This window comes from Dendrobates tinctorius, unplaced genomic scaffold, assembly GCF_039654945.1.
Source record: "Dendrobates tinctorius isolate UK_male_01 unplaced genomic scaffold, ASM3965494v1 ptg000128l, whole genome shotgun sequence".
Lineage (NCBI taxonomy): Eukaryota > Metazoa > Chordata > Amphibia > Anura > Dendrobatidae > Dendrobates > Dendrobates tinctorius.
Genome location: NW_027361796.1, coordinates 6,424,621 through 6,450,459, shown reverse-complemented (window position 1 = coordinate 6,450,459; position 25,839 = coordinate 6,424,621). Strand labels below are relative to the sequence as shown.

At 47.6% G+C, this 25,839-nt stretch overlaps 1 protein-coding gene and 1 long non-coding RNA gene across 5 annotated transcripts in view; one reads left to right on the top strand and one right to left on the bottom strand.

Moving 5' to 3' along the window:
• RIC1 (RIC1 homolog, RAB6A GEF complex partner 1) overlaps positions 1-23,459 on the bottom strand; it is a 169,581-nt gene extending 146,122 nt beyond the window's left edge. For all 3 annotated transcript variants that reach the window (XM_073542645.1, XM_073542647.1, XM_073542646.1), the window contains exon 1: positions 23,319-23,459. In XM_073542645.1, the coding sequence (XP_073398746.1) occupies positions 23,319-23,459 (141 nt within the window). The remainder of the gene's footprint in view (positions 1-23,318) is intronic.
• A 171-nt stretch (positions 23,460-23,630) lies between these two features.
• The window catches only part of LOC141047551 (uncharacterized), a 33,994-nt gene continuing 31,785 nt past the window's right edge, over positions 23,631-25,839 (top strand). For both annotated transcript variants that reach the window (XR_012219829.1, XR_012219830.1), the window contains exon 1: positions 23,631-23,891. This is a non-coding gene — a long non-coding RNA (uncharacterized lncRNA). The remainder of the gene's footprint in view (positions 23,892-25,839) is intronic.

Sequence of the window (25,839 nt, the reverse complement as noted above, 5' to 3'; positions counted from 1 at the left end):
CACCATTTCTGTATCTCTTGGCAGTATAACACAGATTTCTCCCAGCTCATTAGTATAGGTGAAATATGCAGCAAAAGCACTGAGAAATGGACATACTACAGTTTTATATCTGCACCAAATCTGCAGGTCACAAATAAGCAACGTGTGCATGAGACTTCAGGAATCTCAGTTACTTTGCTGGCATCAGGAAACCCTTCAGGTTTTATGACACCTGCATTAAAAAAGGTAGCAAAAACGCAACATGTGCACACAGCTTTTCAAATTAAATTATTACATAAAGAAAAAACTTAAAGGGAATCTGTCACCCTTTTTTTCGGCTTGCAGCTGCCGGCATAGACATTGGGGGCTTATCTACAGCATTCTGTAATGCTGTAGATAAGCCTCCGATGTAACCTGAAAGATAAGAAAAACATGTTATATTATATTCACCGCGGTGGGCGGTCCAGTGGGCGTTGCGGTCCGGTCCGACGCCTCCCTTCTTCATGCAATGACATCCTCTTCTCCCGTCCTGTAATGGCTGCGGCGCAAGCGCACTGCTCTGCCCTGTTGAGGGCAGAGCAGAATTCTGCAGTGTGCAGGCGCCGGACCTCTCCCGACGCCTGCGCACTGCAGGACTCTGCTCTGCCCTCAACAGGGCAGAGCAGTGCGCTTGCGCCGCAGCCATTACAGGACGGGAGAAGAGGACGTCATCGCATGAAGAAGGGAGGCGTCGGACCGGACCGCAACGCCCACTGGACCGGACCGCCCACTCCGGTGAGTATAATATAACATGTTTTTCTTATCTTTCAGGTTACATCGGAGGCTTATCTACAGCATTACAGAATGCTGTAGATAAGCCCGATGGCTGTGGCCGCAGCTTATAGGGCTAAAATGGGGTGACAGATTCCCTTTAAAGTGATGGTGTACCAGTGTTGAGGCTCAACAGCATCTGATGCTTTAATGACAGAGAATGCTTGACAGTACCAGCCACAAACATACTAGCCTGGCATATACATATAGGACACTAAATGTCAATGAGGAACAAGTTCAGTGCATATGCCAAACATATTTCAAAAACGTAACCCAGCCTTATTGTCTTGTACTGAAATGAATTGGCAATCCAAGCATGAATGGTTATGGTGGAATCAAGAGATAAAGCCGATAGTACTACTATAAACATAAAAGGGCCATATACAGACAATGACATCATTCTGCTATATTCATTCACATGATGCATTTATTACATTTTGCTTATAGAGCGCCATCATATTCCAGAACGCTTTATAGATATTGTCATTGCTGTCACCATTGGGCTCACAATGTAAATTCCCTATCAGTATGTCTTTGGAGTGTGGGGGGAAATCTGAGAACCTGTAGGAAACACACACAAACACGAGAAGAATATACAAACTCTTTACAGATTTCATCCTTGGTGGGATTTCAGCCCAGGACTCCAGCGCTGCAAAGCAACAGTGCTAACCACTGAGCCACCATGCTAGTTTTTCACCATTGCTGCCATGTCTCCCAAGACCATGGACCAGGAGGGTGGGGAATAGGTAGCACTAAAAAGCAAAAACACAAAAGACCTCCTCTTGTTATTGGGAGAAGCTAAATGAATGATATTGCCACTTAGTAAACAAAGGGAAGAGCAAATACAGAATATTGTTATTTGGAACAGAACTAAACAAACATTCTCCTTCCCATCACAGACCTATGAGAAAATAAACAGCTGACAAATGCATTAAGTGAGCACTTCACATTTTTCAGATTTTAAAAAAAAAACAAAAAAACAAACTTTGCTCTGCCACTAGCCCTCTAGAGAAATATTTGAAATACTCAGATCCAGTGGGCACATCTGTAGTCCGGGATCAGAGCACTGCGACCCTCATACTACGCAGTACTTCTGAATAGTAAGCTCTTGCTACCTACATTAGGACCCTTCACATGTCCGTATAAACCCTGGTACCGGTGTCAGTGTTTTGGGTCAGGGTGCCCCTCCATTTTTTCCGGTATGGTTAGGCAAACTTGCCAGTTCCTCAGTGACAGATGACTAGTGTGTACAACAAACGCCAGGGATGAAAAGGATCAGACGTGTTGGATTTTAATCAAGCCTGAAACTTACTTCTCACTGTTCACAAGCCACTGCCAGATCCATGTATAGCATCTTTTTCCCTTCTCCTCATTGAAAACACATGCACGCACAACCAAAACGAGTGTGCACGTGTATTGGATAAGCATTCGGCTGTCAGTTGTAGAAAGTAAATGATACCCCTTACAAAGGTCTATCCTGGACCATCACAACATGAAACCACAATTCACATACAAGTGGCAGATCTGAAGCGCGCGTTTCAGCCAATCAGCATGTGCATTTTATTTTTTAAGAGTGATTTGATTTTATTGGCCAACAATGAGCCGCAACGAACAGGTCAATTACGGAGTCATATTGTGTGCGATATCCAGGGCTGTGGAGTCGGTAAGGCAAGCCTCCGACTCCACGAAAATGGGCTCCGAGTCCACCAAAATCGGCTCCGACTCAGACTCCACAGCCCTGGCGATGTAACTAAAGGGTATGCACTCATCATGTCTATACGCACACATTCACGCCGTGTCTAGAATCTGTAACTTTGCCTCCATACAAGGATAGGGCCCAGGCACACTTCTTGCATAGGAGCCCGCCCCTGCTCTACACTATAGTGACACATACCCTGTACCGTTATGCTTTGTTACCTATGCCGGGATAAGTTGCTCCTTTGGACACAGGCATGAATGTCTCCAAGTTATTTTTCTATACACTGGTTGTACTGGACACTTCCACGAAAAAGCCTCCACAAGTACAGTGATTGACACCTCCAGCAGCTATTTCTGACTTTTCTGTGTAATGACTTGCTTTACGTGCTCAGCACTTTAGTTTCCCTATCCCTCGCCTGCAGGCTCTTTATAAATGTTCAGAAACCTTCTGCCACTAAGAAAAAAAAATATATATATACATTTGCAGAATCTGATTTTACCATTTTATTACACAAGGAAAAGCTCAGAGAAAGAACGTCCATTAACAGAAACTAGCAGACAGAGGGAAAATTAAAGATCGAAGCAGTTTATGCAGAATTCGGGCAGCACTACTTCTGATAAGACATCTACTCAAAAGTGATAAGGGCACAAGAGAACTTAGGGAAGAGCTCAAACATGTAAGGGCCCCGTCACACATAGCTTAGAAACCCTACGTTTACCTTAGTTACCAGCACGCTGATCGCTGGTCTCCCGCCTGTCACACGCAGCGATGCGTGCTGGCCAGCGGGAGACCAGCAATCAAAAAAATGTCCTGGACATTCCAGGACGATCAGCGATACCCGGCAGGGGGGCTGGTCGCTGGTCAGCGTCACACACAGCGATCTCGCTGGTGAGATCACTGTTGCGTCACAAATCTTGTGACTCTGCAGCGATCTCGCTAGCGAGATCGCTATGTGTGACGGGGGATTAACTTTCCCAGGAGGCTCTCAGAACTGTATACAGATTCAGAATTCCGATTACAGATTTATCTAGGCCTTTACTAATCCCAATAGAGGGGTTTCCCACAGCAAACAGAGTTGTTACCCTCCCTCCCTGGGTCCAGCACTGCCTCTCCGCTTACTGTCAGCACCGGTCACATCAGGACTACAGGGCACATCACTGCAGCCAAGTGGTCCGGTGGGCATCTGCTGGACTGTGCTGGGCCCAATTGTGTTCCTGAAATCGCTGCCTCTCCTGCCTTTACATGAAAGATGTCATCCACTCAGCCTCTTGCGCCTCGTTCCATAGCGTGCAGGCGCCAGAGTTAAGCTGACTGCTATATGACATAGGAGATTTCAACCAGGACAGCACGGTGGCTCAGTGATTAGCGCCGCAGCCTTGCAGTGCTGGAGTCCTGGGTTCAAATCCCACCAAGGACAACATCTGCAAGGAGTCTGTATGTTCTCCCCATGTTTGCGTGGGTTTCCTCCGGGTACTCCGTTTTCCTCCCACATTCCAAAGACATACTGATAAGGAATTTAGAATGTGAGCCCCATCAGGCACAGTGATGTGTGCAAACTGTAAATATGTTAATACTGAACATGTTATCGCTATATAAAAATATGTTAGCGCTATATAAAAAATAAAAAGATTATAAGATTATAACCATAAGAGAGGCGGTAATTACCAGGACAGAGGGGGTGACGAACACAGCCTAGAGACTCCCACTGAACCACCAATTAGCATATGCAAATTAATAATTAGGAAAGGCATTTTCTTACATATGTGGGGGAACTATGATCTTATGAAGGGGTTGCAGGAGAACTATTCTAGACATCTGAATGTGGTGGATACAATCTATATGTATAAATATAGATTGTGAGCTTGCGAGCAGGGACATCACTTCTCCTGTAACCAGGACTGTGGAGTCGGTAAGCAAAACCTCCGACTCCTCAATTTCCATCACACCGACTCCACGACCCTGCTGTTGACCCATGTGTTACTTTGTGTCTTCTTTATCTGTACATGTCCCCCCTAATGGTAAAGTGCTGTGGAATATGATGGCGCTATATAAATAAAATTATTATATACTAGCTGAAGAGCCCGGCGCTGCCCGGGCATAGTAACTAACTGTGGATAGTTATAACAAATTATAATTATCCTCCATCCCATCGTCCTGTGGCCATATAGCCAACATACCTATCCTCCATCCCATAGTCAAGTGCCCATATACCCATCACACATCCTCCATCCCATAGTCGAGTGCCCATATACCCATCACATCCTTCATCTCATAGTCCCATGCCCATATACCCATCATACATATCCTCCATCCCATAGTCCCGTGCCCATATACCCATCATACATATCCACCATCCCATAGGCCCGTGCCCATATACCCATCATACATATCCACCATCCCATAGGCCCGTGCCCATATACCCATCATACCATACATATCCACCATCCCATAGGCCCGTGCCCATATACCCATCATACATATCCTCCATCCCATAGTCGAGTGTCCATATACCCATCATACATATCCTCCAATCCATAGTCCAGTGCCCATATACCCATCACACATCCTCCATCCCATATACCCATCATACATATTCACCATCCCATAGTCGAGTGCCCATATACCCATCACACATCCTTCATCTCATAGTCCCATGCCCATATACCCATCATACATATCCTCCATCCCATAGTCCCGTGCCCATATACCCATCATACATATCCGCCATCCCATAGTCCCGTGCCCATATACCTGTCATACATATCCTCCATCCCATAGGCCCGTGCCCATAAACCCATCATACATATTCGCCATCCCATAGTCGAGTGCCCATATACCCATCACACATCCTTCGTCCCATGCCCATATACCCATCATACATATCCTCCATCCCATAGTCCCGTGCCCATAAACCCATCATACATATCCGCCATCCCATAGTCCCGTGCCCATATACCCGTCATAGATATCCTCCATCCCATAGTCCAGTTCCCATATACCCATCACACATCCTCCATCCCATAGTCCCGTGCCCATATACCCGTCATACATATTCTCCATCCCATAGTCCAGTGCCCATATACCCATCACACATCCTCCATCCCATAGTCAACCATTATGACATCATAATGAGCGGCGGGGCTTGCAACCTATGATGACATCAGCGTCGCCATGGCAACCATTATGACATAATGAGGGGCGGGGCTTGATACACACACACACTTTTCCCCATTATGTAGATAGGGGCAAAATTGTTTGGTGAATTGGAACGCGCGGGGTGAAAATTTCACCTCACAACATAGCCTAGGACGCTCTCGGGGTCCCGATGTGTGACTGTGCCAAATTTTGTGGGTGTAGCTGCGACGGTGCGGAAGCCAATCCCAGACACACACACTGTGTGTATATTTTGTATATTCCTATTTTTCTATATCAGTTATTTTCATAGTGGTTTTCTTATTACATTGTAAGTCTACAGCCTCACTGTATCTGTCTCTTGATGACCCCCCTGTAGTGCATTAATCCCTAAGGCCCTTTGCTCTCCTCTGGGAGGCCTGGAAACCGCCTCAACTTGTTTGACTTTCCCTGGACAAGGAAGGGGGTCGGGGGAGAACAGGGGCTGGGCAAGTCAGTTCCGGTGTGGACAGGATCGTGTAAAGACTGCATTTCAGAGAGAAGGACCCATTTTATCCTCTGGTGCTAGAGTTTTGGAATCTCGTTTCCCTGGACATTTTATCCTGTTACTGGACTGCATTCTTATTCTGGACTATCTTATCCTTTGTGTGGTGGACTGAATATGGACCTTTTCGTATTTTTGCCTGAATAAAGGTCTTGGAATTGTTCACTCTTCGCTTGTTCTGTTGATTGTGTGATACCAGAGAAGGACCCCGTGACAACTGGTGGCAGCAGTGGGATCAACAGAGCGTAACCCAATGGAGAACCACCCACAGAGTGAGTACATAAATTGGACTGTATGCAGTTTACAGGAGAGAGCCAGAGACCTGGGCCTGAACTACCAGGGACTGACTAAAGAGGCCTTAATCGATCTACTGGTGGGCGCTAGCCCGGCCACCTCCTCCCAGATGTCTGAAGGACGAGCACTGGAGACAGGGATCCCCTTCCAGAAAAGCCAGTGGTTGGTGTGGTACGAAGAAGAGATGGCGGTTATGGGCCCCGGCGTCTCTCAGGAGTACAAGGAGGAGGCTGCCCGCCGGGCACAGCGGAGACAGGAAGCAATGGAGCTTGAAAACGGGAGTAACGCAATGTGGAGTGTAACCCCAACAATCCAGGAGCCTGTACGGATCACCCGGACAGAGTTTATGCCATTTGATGAGGCTTCCGGAGATGTGGAGGGGTTCTTTAAGGACTTTGAGCAGCAGTGTGCTGTGATGGAGGTGCCCCACTCTAGCTGGATGTGTTTGTTAGTGGGGCTCCTGAACGGAAGCATGGCGGAGGCTTACCGAACCAGTGATGCATTGCAGAATCGGGATTATAACATTGTAAAGCGGACTATCCTGGATTACCATGCTATCACCCCAGACTCATATAGGGCCAAGTTCCGAGACCTCCCATGCACCATGGGGGGATCGTTTAGGACGGGGTCCCCATCCGCCGGTCCAGCACCGGGCCGTTGCAGTGCCCTTGCCGGTCCGCGGACACAAGAGGAGCCGGGGGGCGGTGCCGCAGCTGATACTCACCCTGCATCCCGCGGCGGCTTCATCCAGCGCTGAGCGTTCACGTGCTACCACTCATTTAAGGTCATGAATATGGACGCCACTCATCTCCCATCTCATTCTTCCGCACAGGAAGAAGCTGAAGCGCCGCGAGATGCAGGGACATGCAGCGACGGGAAGGAAGTTCAGCGACGTGAGGGTAAGTATGATGGGGAGGATGGGGGAGCCGAGCGGAGCCATAAATATAAGGGAGAGAGAGTGGGAGCGGAGCCATATACACAGGGGAGGGAGAATGGGAGCGGAGCCATATATACTAGGGAGGGAGAATGGGAGCGGAGCCATATACACAGGGGAGGGAGAATGGGAGCGGAGCCATATATACTAGGGAGAATGGGAGCGGAGCCATATACACAGGGGAGGGAGAATGGGAGCGGAGCCATATATACAAGGGAGGGAGAGTGGGAGCGGAGCCATATACACAGGGGAGGGAGAATGGGAGCGGAGCCATATATACTAGGGAGGGAGAATGGGAGCGGAGTCATATATACAAGGGAGGGAGAATGGGAGCGGAGCCATATACACAGGGGAGGGAGAATGGGAGCGGAGCCATATATACTAGGGAGGGAGAATGGGAGCGGAGCCATATATACAAGGGAGGGAGAGTGGGAGCGGAGCCATAAATACATGGGAGGGAGAGTGGGAACGGAGCCATAAATAAGGAAGGGAGAGTGGGAGCGGAGCCATAAATACATGGGATGGAGAGTGGGAGCGGAACCATGTATACAGGATGGGAGAGTGGAGCCATGTATACAGGATGGGAGAGTGGGAGCGGAGCCATGTATACAGGATGGGAGAGTGGGAGCGGAGCCATGTATACAGGATGGGAGGGTGGGAGCGGAGCCATGTATACAAGGATGGGAGCATGTGAGCAGAGCCATGTATACATGGATGGGACAGGGGAGCCATGCATACAACGGGGGGAGCCACACAGAGCTGGACAGGATGGGGGGAACCACACATACATTTTCTGATGATTAGAAAATAATCAGCATGTACAGTAATCCAGTACAATTTTTTCTAAGTGCTCAATGCTCCATTTCCTTGTAGGTTCCAATCATCTTTAGCAGTGACGGGCATCAGTAGAAGTAGCCCAGTGCTCCCACTGAAACAGAGAAACAAGCCAGGTGCTCCCACTCATTCAAAACCTATGGTGAGTTGAGTCACATTATAAATGTTATAGTTAAATAAGTATGCACTGCTAAACTACAACCGTGTCCATAGCCCCGCCCCCTTATGACCAAAGCCCCGCCCCTGCCACACCTCCATCCCCGCCCTGCCGGGCCATGGAAGAATGGTCTTGCTTGAAACCGGTCCCTGGTGCAAAACAGGTTGGGGACCACTGGTTTAGGATGTATGCACATAAGATGTCCGAGGCATGTCGGAGATGACTGGAAGCAGAAAACGCCTTTATTGTGGAAGATGTTATACAGGCGTTCCTTATAGAACAATTTCTTGCCAAGTGCCCTGCAGAGGTACGGGAATGGGTCCGGGCGCGCATGCCGTGTACCGTGGATAGAGCTGCAGCCCTGGCTGATGAAGCCCTTACTATCCGGCCGCAATGGAGGAGGCTTCTGGACAATGAAACACAACCTGCTCCAATTATATCTGCCCTGCCACCTAGTCGCAAGCCGATGACAATCACGCCTCACAATCCTAGGCCCCAACAGTTCCGACCACGACCTGGGGGTATCACAGAGAGGAGGTGTTATGGGTGTGGGCAACCTGGACATTTGCAGTCTGGCTGTCCCTCCAGGATTCGGAGGGAGCCCCACGCAGCCCCACCTCGTCCAGTGCATCTTGTACACTCCACCACAACTGAGGAAGAGATACCACCACCCCCACCAGAGTGGACCACCGACCACGGCACCATAGATACCCCTCCTGGAGTGTACGGACCCCGGCCTCTGTCCTTTAGCTACTCAGAGCAACGGCAACGCCACCTGCAGGACGTCTTTATTGATGGATACAAAGTGTCAGGATTTAGAGACACGGGGGCATTCTTGACTATCGCTGACCCCCGTGTGGTTCGACCCGAGGCAATTTACCAGGGTCCAGGAACTCCCATTGTCCTGGCGGGGGGTGCCCGCAAATATATACAGCGAGCTTCTGTGCGTTTGGATTATGGTTGTGGAGAAAAACTGTGTTGGATTGGAGTTATGGGAGGACTTCCTGCAGATATCCTCCTTGGGAACAACATTGGGGAGTTACAGTGCCAATTTGTGGGAGCAGTCACCCGACTACAGGCCCTTCAAGCACTACGTCATCCGGACCCCACCGGGGAGCAACCACCACGAACCACATCAGAGTCGGTAAGCAATACTTTCGCTGCTACTACATTGGGAGAGTCTTGGGACAGAGAGGAGTTTAGGAGAGAAATAGAGGGTGACACTACCTTAGCAGCCCTTAAGCGAAAGGCAGAAACTGGGCACATGGGAGATAATGGTGATGGCTTCACTCGAGAAAACGGACTGTATTATCGTGTAACAAAGGGCAGTGACCAGGGCAACCCTGACGCAACGACCAGGCAACTCATTGTCCCTCAGAAGTACAGGGCACAGCTACTTCAACTGGCCCATGACATCCCCTTGGCTGGGCATCAAGGGAGAAAAAGGACTGAAAAGAGATTCACCCAAAGTTTTTACTGGCCGGGCGTCTCGCAGTCGGTAGCCCATTATTGCCGCACCTGCGGTGTGTGCCAGCGAATGCGGCATCCAGGAGCTAGACATAAGGTACCCCTGCAATCCCTGCCCATAATTGAGGAACCATTTCAACGTGTAGCCGTCAACATCATAGGTCCTCTGGCCCACCCCGGCAGGTCAGGGAAAAAATATATCCTGACCGTGGTGGACTATGCCACTAGGTATCCTGAAGCTGTGGCCCTGTCCAGTATTACAGCAGTAAAGGTAGCCGTGGCCCTTGTTACCATCTTTACCCGGGTAGGGTTTCCTAGTGAAATATTGTCGGATCAAGGCACTCAGTTCATGTCAGATCTGGTCCAGTCCCTATGGAATACCTGTGGTGTTCGAGCCATTCGCACCACCCCATACCACCCGCAGACCAACGGACTATGTGAACACTTTAATGGAACCCTAAAAAATATGCTGAGGGCTTTTGTTGGCGTTGAGAAAGACTGGGAAAAGTACATGCCACATCTCCTCTTCGCCTATAAGGAGGTTCCCCAAGAGTCCACAGGGTTCTCTCCCTTCGAACTACTGTTTAGCCGGAAGGTCCGTGGGCCTCTCACTCTTCTGAAAGAACATTTGGAGGGAGACATCTCAGATACCGGAATGCCCATCGTTCCCTATGTTCTAGAGCTCAGAGACCGTCTCACCCAGCTAGCTACCTTCGCTAAAGAACATCAGCGAATGGCCCAGTCCAGACAAAAAACCTGGTATGACCGTAATGCCAGGAACCGGGAATTTATGGAAAGACAGCAAGTGCTCATGATTACTGCTTCCCCTGCCAACAAGCTTCAAGCAGTGTGGGAAGGCCCTTATCAGGTTGTCAAGAAAATTAATGACACTAACTATGTTATTGCCCTGGACTCTAGTGGTCGACGACAGAAAACCGTCCACGAAAGACTACCACGACCGATCTCTGCCTGTTCTAGCTGTCTGCCACCCCCCTAGTGATACCGACGACGAGTATCTCCCAGATCTCCTCCAGGTTGCCCAAGCGGGAGGATCACTGGAACAAGTGCCCCTGGGCTCCCATTTATCGGATATACAAAAGGACGATATTGTCGCCGTACTAAGGCCGAGGGCTGCTGCTTTCTCCTCAAAGCCAGGGAAGACTACTCTCACCAGTCACCATGTGGAAACCCCCGTTCCACGCCCCATCCAGCAGGCTGCCTCCCGGGTTCCAGAGGCTGTTCAAGGCATGATAAAGTACAAACTGGAGGAGATGAAACAACTGGGAGTTATTCAGCCATCTCACAGTTCTTGGGCCTCTCCTGTCGTCCTGGTCCCCAAGAAGGATGGTACAACACGATTTTGCGTTGATTACAGACGACTAAATGATGCCACCAAGAGTGATGCTTATCCCATGCCCAGGATTGATGATCTATTGGATCGTCTGGCCAGTGCCCAATTTGTGACCACGTTAGACTTGAGCAAGGGGTACTGGCAGATAACCCTAACGGAGGACGCTCGGGAGCGCTCAGCCTTCATTAGTCCATTTGGGCTTTATGAGTTCCTGGGAATGCCCTTTGGGATGAAAACCACCCCCGCTACTTTCCAGAGACTGGTGGATCGACTGTTACAACAATGTCAGGACTTTGCCTGTGCTTACTTAGACGATATTGCCATTTTTAGCACAACCTGGGAAGAACATCTTAAACACTTGGGCATAGTGCTGGACTGTAACCTTACTGCAGGACTGACCATTCGCCCTGATAAGTGCCAGATAGGGATGGCTGAGGTGCAGTACCTCGGGCATAGAGTAGGGGGTGGGACACTAAGGCCTGAGCCTGCCAAGGTGGAAGCCATTAGCAACTGGTGTAGACCCCAGACTAAAAAGCAGGTACTTGCATTTTTAGGAACTGCTGGTTACTATCGCAAATTTGTTTCTAACTTCAGCACCTTGGCCAAGCCCCTAACCGACCTGACCCGCAAGAACATGCCTAGGAATGTGACGGGGACGACTGCATGCGAGGATGCCTTTTCAGCGTTAAAGACTGCCCTCGTCACTGCTCCTGTCTTGGCTGCCCCGGATTACAAACGCAGGTTCCTCGTGCAGACAGATGCATCCACCTTTGGGATTGAGGCAGTGCTTAGCCAAGTGAACGCCGCCGGAGAAGAACATCCTGTTGCTTTCGCCAGTCGTAAACTACTGGATCGGGAAGTTGCCTATGCCACTATTGAAAAGGAGTGCCTTGCCATCGTATGGGCGCTAAAAAAATTGCAGCCATACTTGTATGGCAGAGACTTTACAATTGTTACAGACCACAACCCCCTCACATGGCTGAATCGCGTATCAGGGAACAATGGAAGATTGCTGCGGTGGAGCTTGTCCTTACAACCCTACAGCTTCTCCATCCAATACAAGCGGGGAAGCCAACACCAGAACGCCGATGGACTGTCTCGACAAGAAGAACCATAGGCTCCCCAGGCCGACCTACCCCTGCCACTGTACAAGGAACTATAAATAACTGAGCAATGTGGACTAAAGTGAGCAGGCCAGAGGTCTGTGTAGATCTCATGGTGTGCTCACTTATTATGGGGGGGGGGGGAGGTTGTGATGGCGTGATATGCTATGTGGATGTCATTTTTTGTATATTCCTATTTCAGTTATTTTCATAGTGTTTTTCTTATTACATTGTAAGTCTACAGCCTCACTGTATCTGTCTCTTGATGACCCCCCTGTAGTGCATTAATCCCTAAGGCCCTTTGTTCTCCTCTGGGAGGCCTGGAAACTGCCTCAACTTGTTTGACTTTCCCTGGACAAGGAAGGGGGTCGGGGGAGAACAGGGGCTGGGCAAGTCAGTTCCGGTGTGGACAGGATCGTGTAAAGACTGCATTTCAGAGAGAAGGACCCATTTTATCCTCTGGTGCTAGAGTTTTGGAATCTCGTTTCCCTGGACATTTTATCCTGTTACTGGACTGCATTCTTATTCTGGACTATCTTATCCTTTGTGTGGTGGACGGAATATGGACCTTTTCGTATTTTTGCCTGAATAAAGGTCTTGGAATTCTTCACTCTTCGCTTGCTCTGTTGATTGTGTGATACCAGAGAAGGACCCCGTGACACACACATACATACACACACTTGAGCTTTATATAATAGATAGAAGAACATGTTTATTACTGCATTATCATACAGTACAGTACAGTATAGAGGCATGCCATTCATCAGACTGACAGGTTCCCTTTAACAGGGATCAGGATGATCTTTTTAAGCATTTGTGTCACTGGAAATTGAAATATCAACATCATATCGCATCTAAATCCAGACACCAGGCAGCTGTCCCAGAACAGAGGAGGCGCACAGGGCGCACCAGTCACACATTACTGTCACTCTACTTGGAAATGATTAATACCCATCATCACATCGATGGCGATCTAATCTGTCACATTCATCACCCTGGACTCCTCACACTAACAGAAAGCTACTGCACAACTCATCATGTTCACAAGGGAAATCTCTCCATCTGTGATCTATCCTAATGCACAGGCAGACTGTGTGTGCGATCTCTGGACACCGTGTAAAAGAGTGGAAATCAATCTCATCTCCCCATCTGTGATCCATTAGAAAAATAATGGACAGGAAGGCATGGGCAGACTGTATCTACTATCTGTGGACACCAGGGCCATGTACAGTGGGAATCTCTCTATCTGTGATCTATTATAAGTACTGGAGAAGAAGGCACAGGCAGACTGTATCCAGTATCTGTGGCCACCAGGGCCATGTACAGAGGAAATCTCTCCATCTGTGATCTATTACAAGTACTGGACAGGAAGGCACAAGCGGACTTTATCTACTATCTGTGGACACCAGGGCCATGTAAACAGCGGGAATCTCTCCATCTGTGATCTATTATAACTGGACAGGAAGGCACAGGCAGACTGTATCTAGTATCTGCGGACACCAGGGCCATGTAGAGGAAATCTCTCCATCTGTGATCTACTATAAGTACTGGAGAAGAAGGCACAGGCAGACTGTATCTACTATCTGTGGACACCAGAGCCATGTAAACAGCGGGAATCTCTCCATCTGTGATCTATTATAAGTACTGGAGAAGAAGGCACAGGCAGAATGTATACTATCTGTGGACACCAGGGCCATGTACAGAGGAAATCTCTCCATCTGTGATCTATTATAAGTACTGGACAGGAAGGCACAAGCAGACTGTATCTAATATCTATGGACACCAGGGCCATGTACAGAGGAAATCTCTCCATCTGTGATCTATTATAAGTACTGGACAGGAAGGCACAGGCAGAATGTATACTATCTGTGGACACCAGGGCCATGTACAGAGGAAATCTCTCCATCTGTGATCTATTATAAGTACTGGACAGGAAGGCACAAGCAGACTGTATCTAATATCTATGGACACCAGGGCCATGTACAGAGGAAATCTCTCCATCTGTGATCTATTATAAGTACTGGACAGGAGCTATGTAAACAGAGGAAATCTCTCCATCCGTGATCTATTCTAAGTACTGAACAGGAAGGCACAGGCAGACTGTATCTACTATCTGTGGACACCAGGGCCATGTGAACAGTGGAATCTCTCCATCTGTGATCTATTATGAGTACTGGACAGGAAGGCACAGGCAGACTGTATCTACTATCTGTGGACACCAGGGCCATGTAAACAGTGAAATCTCTCCATCTGTGATCTATTATGAGTACTGGACAGGAAGGCACAGGCAGACTGTATCTACTATCTGTGGACACCAGGGCCATGTACAGAGGAAATCTCTCCATCTGTGATCTATTATGAGTACTGGGACAGGAAGGCACAAGCAGACTGTATCTAATATCTATGGACACCAGGGCCATGTGAACAGTGGAATCTCTCCATCTGTGATCTATTCTAAGTACTGGCAGGAAGGCACAGGCAGACTGTATCTACTATCTGTGGACACCAGGGCCATGTAAACAGTGGAATCTCTCCATCTGTGATCTATTATAAGTACTGGACAGGAAGGCACAGGCAGACTGTATCTACTATCTGTGGACACCAGGGCCATGTAAACAGTGGAATCTCTCCATCTGTGATCTATTATAAGTACTGGACAGGAAGGCACGGGCAGACTGTATCTACTATCTGTGGACACCAGGGCCATGTAAACAGTGGAATCTCTCCATCTGTGATCTATTATAAGTACTGGACAGGAAGGCACGGGCAGACTGTATCTACTATCTGTGGACACCAGGGCCATGTAAACAGTGGAATGTCTCCATCTGTGATCTATTATAAGTACTGGACAGGAAGGCACAGGCAGACTGTATACTATCTGTGGACACCAGGGCCATGTAAACAGTGGGAATCTCTCCATCTGTGATCTATTATAAGTACTGGACAGGAAGGCACAGGCAGACTGTATCTAATATCTGTGGACACCAGGGCCATGTAAACAGAGGAAATCTCTCCATCTGTGATCTATTATAAGTACTGGACAGGAAGGCACAGGCAGACTGTATCTACTATCTGTGGACACCAGGGCCATGTAAACAGAGGAAATCTCTCCATCTGTGATCTATTATAAGTACTGGACAGGAAGGCACAGGCAGACTGTATCTACTATCTGTGGACACCAGGGCCATGTAAACAGTGGAATCTCTCCATCTGTGATCTATTATAAGTACTGGACAGGAAGGCACAGGCAGACTGTATACTATCTGTGGACACCAGGGCCATGTAAACAGTGGAATCTCTCCATCTGTGATCTATTATAAGTACTGGACAGGAAGGCACAGGCAGACTGTATCTAATATCTGTGGACACCAGGGCCATGTAAACAGAGGAAATCTCTCCATCTGTGATCTATTATAAGTACTGGACAGGAAGGCACAGGCAGACTGTATCTACTATCTGTGGACACCAGGGCCATGTAAACAGAGGAAATCTCTCCATCTGTGATCTATTATAAGTACTGGACAGGAAGGCACAGGCAGACTGTATCTACTATCTGTGGACACCAGGGCCATGTAAACAGTGGAATCTCTCCATCTGTGATCTATTATAAGTACTGGACAGGAAGGCACAGGCAGACTGTATACTATCTGTGGACACCAGGGCCATGTAAACAGTGGAATCTCTCCATCTGTGATCTATTATAAGTACTGGACAGGAAGGCACAGGCAGACTGTATCTAATATCTGTGGACACCAGGGCCATGTAAACAGAGGAAATCTCTCCATCTGTGATCTATTATAAGTACTGGACAGGAAGGCACAGGCAGACTGTATCTACTATCTGTGGACACCAGGGCCATGTAAACAGAGGAAATCTCTCCATCTGTGATCTATTATAAGTACTGGACAGGAAGGCACAGGCAGACTGTATCTACTATCTGTGGACACCAGGGCCATGTAAACAGAGGAAATCTCTCCATCTGTGATCTATTATAAGTACTGGACAGGAAGGCACAGGCAGACTGTATACTATCTGTGGACACCAGGGCCATGTAAACAGTGGGAATCTCTCCATCTGTGATCTATTATAAGTACTGGACAGGAAGGCACAGGCAGACTGTATACTATCTGTGGACACCAGGGCCATGTAAACAGAGGAAATCTCTCCATCTGTGATCTATTATAAGTACTGGACAGGAAGGCACAGGCAGACTGTATCTACTATCTGTGGACACCAGGGCCATGTAAACAGTGGAATCTCTCCATCTGTGATCTATTATAAGTACTGGACAGGAAGGCACAGGCAGACTGTATACTATCTGTGGACACCAGGGCCATGTAAACAGTGGAATCTCTCCATCTGTGATCTATTATAAGTACTGGACAGGAAGGCACAGGCAGACTGTATCTAATATCTGTGGACACCAGGGCCATGTAAACAGAGGAAATCTCTCCATCTGTGATCTATTATAAGTACTGGACAGGAAGGCACAGGCAGACTGTATCTACTATCTGTGGACACCAGGGCCATGTAAACAGAGGAAATCTCTCCATCTGTGATCTATTATAAGTACTGGACAGGAAGGCACAGGCAGACTGTATCTACTATCTGTGGACACCAGGGCCATGTAAACAGAGGAAATCTCTCCATCTGTGATCTATTATAAGTACTGGACAGGAAGGCACAGGCAGACTGTATACTATCTGTGGACACCAGGGCCATGTAAACAGTGGGAATCTCTCCATCTGTGATCTATTTTAAGTACTGGACAGGAAGGCACAGGCAGACTGTATCTAATATCTGTGGACACCAGGGCCATGTAAACAGAGGAAATCTCTCCATCTGTGATCTATTATAAGTACTGGACAGGAAGGCACAGGCAGACTGTATCTACTATCTGTGGACACCAGGGCCATGTAAACAGTGGAATCTCTCCATCTGTGATCTATTATAAGTACTGGACAGGAAGGCACAGGCAGACTGTATCTACGATCTGTGGACACCAGGGCCATGTAAACAGTGGAATGTCTCCATCTGTGATCTATTATAAGTACTGGACAGGAAGGCACAGGCAGACTGTATCTACTATCTGTGGACACCAGGGCCATGTAAACAGAGGAAATCTCTTCATCTGTGATCTATTATAAGTACTGGACAGGAAGGCACGGGCAGACTGTATACTATCTGTGGACACCAGGGCCATGTAAACAGAGGAAATCTCTCCATCTGTGATCTATTATAAGTACTGGACAGGAAGGCACAGGCAGACTGTATCTACTATCTGTGGACACCAGGGCCATGTAAACAGTGGGAATCTCTCCATCTGTGATCTATTATAAGTACTGGACAGGAAGGCACAGGCAGACTGTATACTATCTGTGGACACCAGGGCCATGTAAACAGAGGAAATCTCTCCATCTGTGATCTATTATAAGTACTGGACAGGAAGGCACAGGCAGACTGTATACTATCTGTGGACACCAGGGCCATGTAAACAGAGGAAATCTCTCCATCTGTGATCTACTATAAGTACTGGACAGGAAGGCACAGGCAGACTGTATCTACTATCTGTGGACACCAGGGCCATGTAAACAGAGGAAATCTCTCCATCTGTGATCTATTATAAGTACTGGACAGGAAGGCACAGGCAGACTGTATCTACTATCTGTGGACACCAGGGCCATGTAAACAGTGGAATCTCTCCATCTGTGATCTATTATAAGTACTGGACAGGAAGGCACAGGCAGACTGTATACTATCTGTGGACACCAGGGCCATGTAAACAGTGGAATCTCTCCATCTGTGATCTATTATAAGTACTGGACAGGAAGGCACAGGCAGACTGTATCTAATATCTGTGGACACCAGGGCCATGTAAACAGAGGAAATCTCTCCATCTGTGATCTATTATAAGTACTGGACAGGAAGGCACAGGCAGACTGTATCTACTATCTGTGGACACCAGGGCCATGTAAACAGAGGAAATCTCTCCATCTGTGATCTATTATAAGTACTGGACAGGAAGGCACAGGCAGACTGTATCTACTATCTGTGGACACCAGGGCCATGTAAACAGTGGAATCTCTCCATCTGTGATCTATTATAAGTACTGGACAGGAAGGCACAGGCAGACTGTATCTACTATCTGTGGACACCAGGGCCATGTAAACAGAGGAAATCTCTCCATCTGTGATCTATTATAAGTACTGGACAGGAAGGCACAGGCAGACTGTATCTACTATCTGTGGACACCAGGGCCATGTAAACAGTGGGAATCTCTCCATCTGTGATCTATTATAAGTACTGGACAGGAAGGCACAGGCAGACTGTATACTATCTGTGGACACCAGGGCCATGTAAACAGAGGAAATCTCTCCATCTGTGATCTATTATAAGTACTGGACAGGAAGGCACAGGCAGACTGTATCTACTATCTGTGGACACCAGGGCCATGTAAACAGAGGAAATCTCTCCATCTGTGATCTATTATAAGTACTGGACAGGAAGGCACAGGCAGACTGTATCTACTATCTGTGGACACCAGGGCCATGTAAACAGAGGAAATCTCTCCATCTGTGATCTATTATAAGTACTGGACAGGAAGGCACAGGCAGACTGTATCTACTATCTGTGGACACCAGGGCCATGTAAACAGTGGAATCTCTCCATCTGTGATCTATTATAAGTACTGGACAGGAAGGCACAGGCAGACTGTATACTATCTGTGGACACCAGGGCCATGTAAACAGTGGGAATCTCTCCATCTGTGATCTATTATAAGTACTGGACAGGAAGGCACAGGCAGACTGTATCTAATATCTGTGGACACCAGGGCCATGTAAACAGAGGAAATCTCTCCATCTGTGATCTATTATAAGTACTGGACAGGAAGGCACAGGCAGACTGTATCTACTATCTGTGGACACCAGGGCCATGTAAACAGAGGAAATCTCTCCATCTGTGATCTATTATAAGTACTGGACAGGAAGGCACAGGCAGACTGTATCTACTATCTGTGGACACCAGGGCCATGTAAACAGAGGAAATCTCTCCATCTGTGATCTATTATAAGTACTGGACAGGAAGGCACAGGCAGACTGTATACTATCTGTGGACACCAGGGCCATGTAAACAGTGGGAATCTCTCCATCTGTGATCTATTATAAGTACTGGACAGGAAGGCACAGGCAGACTGTATACTATCTGTGGACACCAGGGCCATGTAAACAGAGGAAATCTCTCCATCTGTGATCTATTATAAGTACTGGACAGGAAGGCACAGGCAGACTGTATCTACTATCTGTGGACACCAGGGCCATGTAAACAGTGGGAATCTCTCCATCTGTGATCTATTATAAGTACTGGACAGGAAGGCACAGGCAGACTGTATCTACTATCTGTGGACACCAGGGCCATGTAAACAGAGGAAATCTCTCCATCTGTGATCTATTATAAGTACTGGACAGGAAGGCACAGGCAGACTGTATCTACTATCTGTGGACACCAGGGCCATGTAAACAGTGGAATCTCTCCATCTGTGATCTATTATAAGTACTGGACAGGAAGGCACAGGCAGACTGTATCTACTATCTGTGGACACCAGGGCCATGTAAACAGAGGAAATCTCTCCATCTGTGATCTATTATAAGTACTGGACAGGAAGGCACAGGCAGACTGTATCTACTATCTGTGGACACCAGGGCCATGTAAACAGAGGAAATCTCTTCATCTGTGATCTATTATAAGTACTGGACAGGAAGGCACGGGCAGACTGTATACTATCTGTGGACACCAGGGCCATGTAAACAGAGGAAATCTCTCCATCTGTGATCTATTATAAGTACTGGACAGGAAGGCACAGGCAGACTGTATCTACTATCTGTGGACACCAGGGCCATGTAAACAGTGGGAATCTCTCCATCTGTGATCTATTATAAGTACTGGACAGGAAGGCACAGGCAGACTGTATACTATCTGTGGACACCAGGGCCATGTAAACAGAGGAAATCTCTCCATCTGTGATCTATTATAAGTACTGGACAGGAAGGCACAGGCAGACTGTATCTACTATCTGTGGACACCAGGGCCATGTAAACAGAGGAAATCTCTCCATCTGTGATCTATTATAAGTACTGGACAGGAAGGCACAGGCAGACTGTATCTACTATCTGTGGACACCAGGGCCATGTAAACAGAGGAAATCTCTCCATCTGTGATCTATTATAAGTACTGGACAGGAAGGCACAGGCAGACTGTATACTATCTGTGGACACCAGGGCCATGTAAACAGAGGAAATCTCTCCATCTGTGATCTATTATAAGTACTGGACAGGAAGGCACAGGCAGACTGTATACTATCTGTGGACACCAGGGCCATGTAAACAGTGGGAATCTCTCCATCTGTGATCTATTATAAGTACTGGACAGGAAGGCACAGGCAGACTGTATCTACTATCTGTGGACACCAGGGCCATGTAAACAGAGGAAATCTCTCCATCTGTGATCTATTATAAGTACTGGACAGGAAGGCACAGGCAGACTGTATACTATCTGTGGACACCAGGGCCATGTAAACAGAGGAAATCTCTCCATCTGTGATCTATTATAAGTACTGGACAGGAAGGCACAGGCAGACTGTATCTACTATCTGTGGACACCAGGGCCATGTAAACAGTGGAATCTCTCCATCTGTGATCTATTATAAGTACTGGACAGGAAGGCACAGGCAGACTGTATCTACTATCTGTGGACACCAGGGCCATGTAAACAGAGGAAATCTCTCCATCTGTGATCTATTATAAGTACTGGACAGGAAGGCACAGGCAGACTGTATCTACTATCTGTGGACACCAGGGCCATGTAAACAGAGGAAATCTCTTCATCTGTGATCTATTATAAGTACTGGACAGGAAGGCACGGGCAGACTGTATACTATCTGTGGACACCAGGGCCATGTAAACAGAGGAAATCTCTCCATCTGTGATCTATTATAAGTACTGGACAGGAAGGCACAGGCAGACTGTATCTACTATCTGTGGACACCAGGGCCATGTAAACAGTGGGAATCTCTCCATCTGTGATCTATTATAAGTACTGGACAGGAAGGCACAGGCAGACTGTATACTATCTGTGGACACCAGGGCCATGTAAACAGAGGAAATCTCTCCATCTGTGATCTATTATAAGTACTGGACAGGAAGGCACAGGCAGACTGTATCTACTATCTGTGGACACCAGGGCCATGTAAACAGAGGAAATCTCTCCATCTGTGATCTATTATAAGTACTGGACAGGAAGGCACAGGCAGACTGTATCTACTATCTGTGGACACCAGGGCCATGTAAACAGAGGAAATCTCTCCATCTGTGATCTATTATAAGTACTGGACAGGAAGGCACAGGCAGACTGTATACTATCTGTGGACACCAGGGCCATGTAAACAGAGGAAATCTCTCCATCTGTGATCTATTATAAGTACTGGACAGGAAGGCACAGGCAGACTGTATACTATCTGTGGACACCAGGGCCATGTAAACAGTGGGAATCTCTCCATCTGTGATCTATTATAAGTACTGGACAGGAAGGCACAGGCAGACTGTATCTACTATCTGTGGACACCAGGGCCATGTAAACAGAGGAAATCTCTCCATCTGTGATCTATTATAAGTACTGGACAGGAAGGCACAGGCAGACTGTATACTATCTGTGGACACCAGGGCCATGTAAACAGAGGAAATCTCTCCATCTGTGATCTATTATAAGTACTGGACAGGAAGGCACAGGCAGACTGTATCTACTATCTGTGGACACCAGGGCCATGTAAACAGTGGAATCTCTCCATCTGTGATCTATTATAAGTACTGGACAGGAAGGCACAGGCAGACTGTATCTACTATCTGTGGACACCAGGGCCATGTAAACAGAGGAAATCTCTCCATCTGTGATCTATTATAAGTACTGGACAGGAAGGCACAGGCAGACTGTATCTACTATCTGTGGACACCAGGGCCATGTAAACAGAGGAAATCTCTTCATCTGTGATCTATTATAAGTACTGGACAGGAAGGCACGGGCAGACTGTATACTATCTGTGGACACCAGGGCCATGTAAACAGAGGAAATCTCTCCATCTGTGATCTATTATAAGTACTGGACAGGAAGGCACAGGCAGACTGTATACTATCTGTGGACACCAGGGCCATGTAAACAGTGGGAATCTCTCCATCTGTGATCTATTATAAGTACTGGACAGGAAGGCACAGGCAGACTGTATACTATCTGTGGACACCAGGGCCATGTAAACAGAGGAAATCTCTCCATCTGTGATCTATTATAAGTACTGGACAGGAAGGCACAGGCAGACTGTATCTACTATCTGTGGACACCAGGGCCATGTAAACAGAGGAAATCTCTCCATCTGTGATCTATTATAAGTACTGGACAGGAAGGCACAGGCAGACTGTATACTATCTGTGGACACCAGGGCCATGTAAACAGAGGAAATCTCTCCATCTGTGATCTATTATAAGTACTGGACAGGAAGGCACAGGCAGACTGTATCTACTATCTGTGGACACCAGGGCCATGTAAACAGAGGAAATCTCTCCATCTGTGATCTATTATAAGTACTGGACAGGAAGGCACAGGCAGACTGTATACTATCTGTGGACACCAGGGCCATGTAAACAGAGGAAATCTCTCCATCTGTGATCTATTATAAGTACTGGACAGGAAGGCACAGGCAGACTGTATCTACTATCTGTGGACACCAGGGCCATGTAAACAGAGGAAATCTCTCCATCTGTGATCTATTATAAGTACTGGACAGGAAGGCACAGGCAGACTGTATACTATCTGTGGACACCAGGGCCATGTAAACAGAGGAAATCTCTCCATCTGTGATCTATTATAAGTACTGGACAGGAAGGCACAGGCAGACTGTATCTACTATCTGTGGACACCAGGGCCATGTACCGAGGAACAGTCAGTGACAGGACAACATGGAGACACTCACCCTGCTGTACCATATACTGAGCTGCGTGTGGGACAACACAGCCAAGAACAGGCGCTGCGGGTCCGGCTGGATATGAAACGGCTTCTCCACGCTCTTCAAGGGGCACAGTAGCCTCTTGGGCCAGCCGCTGAGAAAATACATGCCGCCTGTCAGTGCACAGTCCGGCGCACAGGAGCGAACATCACTCCCAGCTCTTCCCCCGGTACACACAGCTCCCGGCGGCGCAGCTCCTCGGTGTGCACCGGAAGCCACGAACACCCGTACAGTAACCCTGCAATACACTTCCCTGCAGGACTCCGCCCACCGAACCTCACTCAGCCACTCATCGCGGAGAGAAAGGAAAGCCAATCACCAGGCGGCTCTCATGATTGTCAGTCGACAGAAACGCGAGCTGTGATTGGGTACATTCTTTCTTAAATCCCCGAAGCGTGGCCCGTGTGAGTTTTGAGGCAAAAGTTCCAAGCGGACGTCAGCAAAGAGGAAGGGCGGGAGGACTGTGTTCCCTGTGCGGCTTTCATTAGGGAGGAGAAAGAGGTGACCTGCCCTCTAGTGGGCGAACGCTGCCGGTGCAGTGTGAGTGCCCAGACAGTTTGGGGTTACTGACCCTGATACATTACTGCGCCTGGTTTTTGTCAATTTTTCAGTTTTGTCTTTTTTGTTGTTTTTTGCCCTGTCTATATTTTCACTCGTTCCTTTGTGTTTGTTCTCTCTGGGTTTGGGGTTCCCACTACTAGCTGTTATCTGATCAATTGCAATTTTTCAAAAAGTCACAATTTGCTGTAACTGTGCTCCAGGAAAAATTGTATGTTTGCCATAACTTTTGGTGACACTTTTAGTAAAACTTGGGCTTTTTTTTGTGCTATAAAGTTGCCCAGCTGGTTAAATGGGGCTCTCCGAGCATGTGATAAATGGCGTCGCGTGTCTGGAGACGGAAGAAACGGCTGTCGAGGCGAGCTGCCGTCATAGGCACACATATGTCTCCTCCGCTGAGGAGCAGCGCTGGTGAGAGGCGAAATAAATCCGCTGGCTCCCAAGGGGAAGGGGATGGTTTCTTCAGCGCTCAGCAGGAGTGACAGGGATTGGTAGATTTATTCCCGCTCATGTCAGTGTTGCTCCTCAGCTGAGAGGCCTGTGTGTATATGCCGGCAGCTCCTTGGCCAGTTTGGCCGAGCAGCCTGTGTTCTCTGAGAAAACATGCCAGACCTCTGGTGGGTCATCTCCAGGAGAACAAAGCAATTGTCTGTCGGATATCTGACATCAACCCCCAACAATCAGTTGGCGGTGCCACCATGTGCTTAATGTCCGAGCCTTGCGATATTGGTTAATGCGTGCAGCATAAGTCTAAGGGTGCGGTCAGCCGGCCGGATAACACGGGCGACGATCACATTGCACTGTACCGACTGGCTGGCGGCTGTCATGACCTGAGCATAACCACATGTATTTCTATGCAGCTGTCATGCTCTAGTCAGGAGAGCCGCCGGCCAGTCCAAGCATTGCTATGCAATCGTTGTCTGTGTTATATGGCTGTCTGGCTTCACCCTAATATTGAAATATATTAGTTGGGGGTATGACACCTGACTTCCTGCCACCCCACTGCCATCTATTTTTGGCTCTGGTGGCAGCTGGATATAAATGGAGATAAGCCCTGGAACAACACCGACGGCTCTGTTCACTATGTAGTGGCCATTGGTGAGAACTACAGCTCAGTCTATAGAAGTGAATAGTTGATGAGCTGCAGTACTTGAAACAGCCACTATAGTGACTTGTGCTGTGCCACGTCACCGCTTACATCCGGCTCATGCTGATTGGTGGGGGTGCTGAGTGTTGGATCCCTCCGATCTGATATTGGTGACCTATCCTAAGCCTGGACATCCCCTTTCATGTCCCCTGGAACGTTGGGAAGGTTATATTGTAAGGTTATCAGAACTCGCCATTCGTTTATTTTTTTAAACTTCTTTAGTAAAACAAAATCTGTGCACTGATTGGTTACTATGGGCAATACAAAATATTGTGGTACCGTGTTGGCCAGAAAAAACAATGGAAATACTTATGCCCCCAAAAATTGAGAAGTATTCAAGGAGGGATACCTTTATTGGCTAACCTGAGAAGTTACATTTGCAAGCTTTAAGAGTGCAAAAGGCCCCTTCATCAGACTTTATTGTAATATAGCCTTTGCCCATAAGTATTTACTATGGGCAACAAAGACAATTTAAGTATTAATTATTGTTCAGCGCCAACATATTCCGCAGCGCTTTACAGATAAACAGTTTCAAACACAAGTCATAATTAACAACATTAACAATAATGTAATGATTAAAGCAAAATAAAACAACCCTGCTCGTGAGAGCTTACAATCTACAATGAGGTGGGGAAGATGCAAAGTACAGGCATGTATTTACAATGATGGACCAGCCATCTTGAAGGGGTGAGGGACAGAGATAGTGAATGGGCTACACACTTGGGCTAGGTTCACATTTGTGTCTATGTGCGCTGCATATCATCTGCAAATGCATGCTAACGC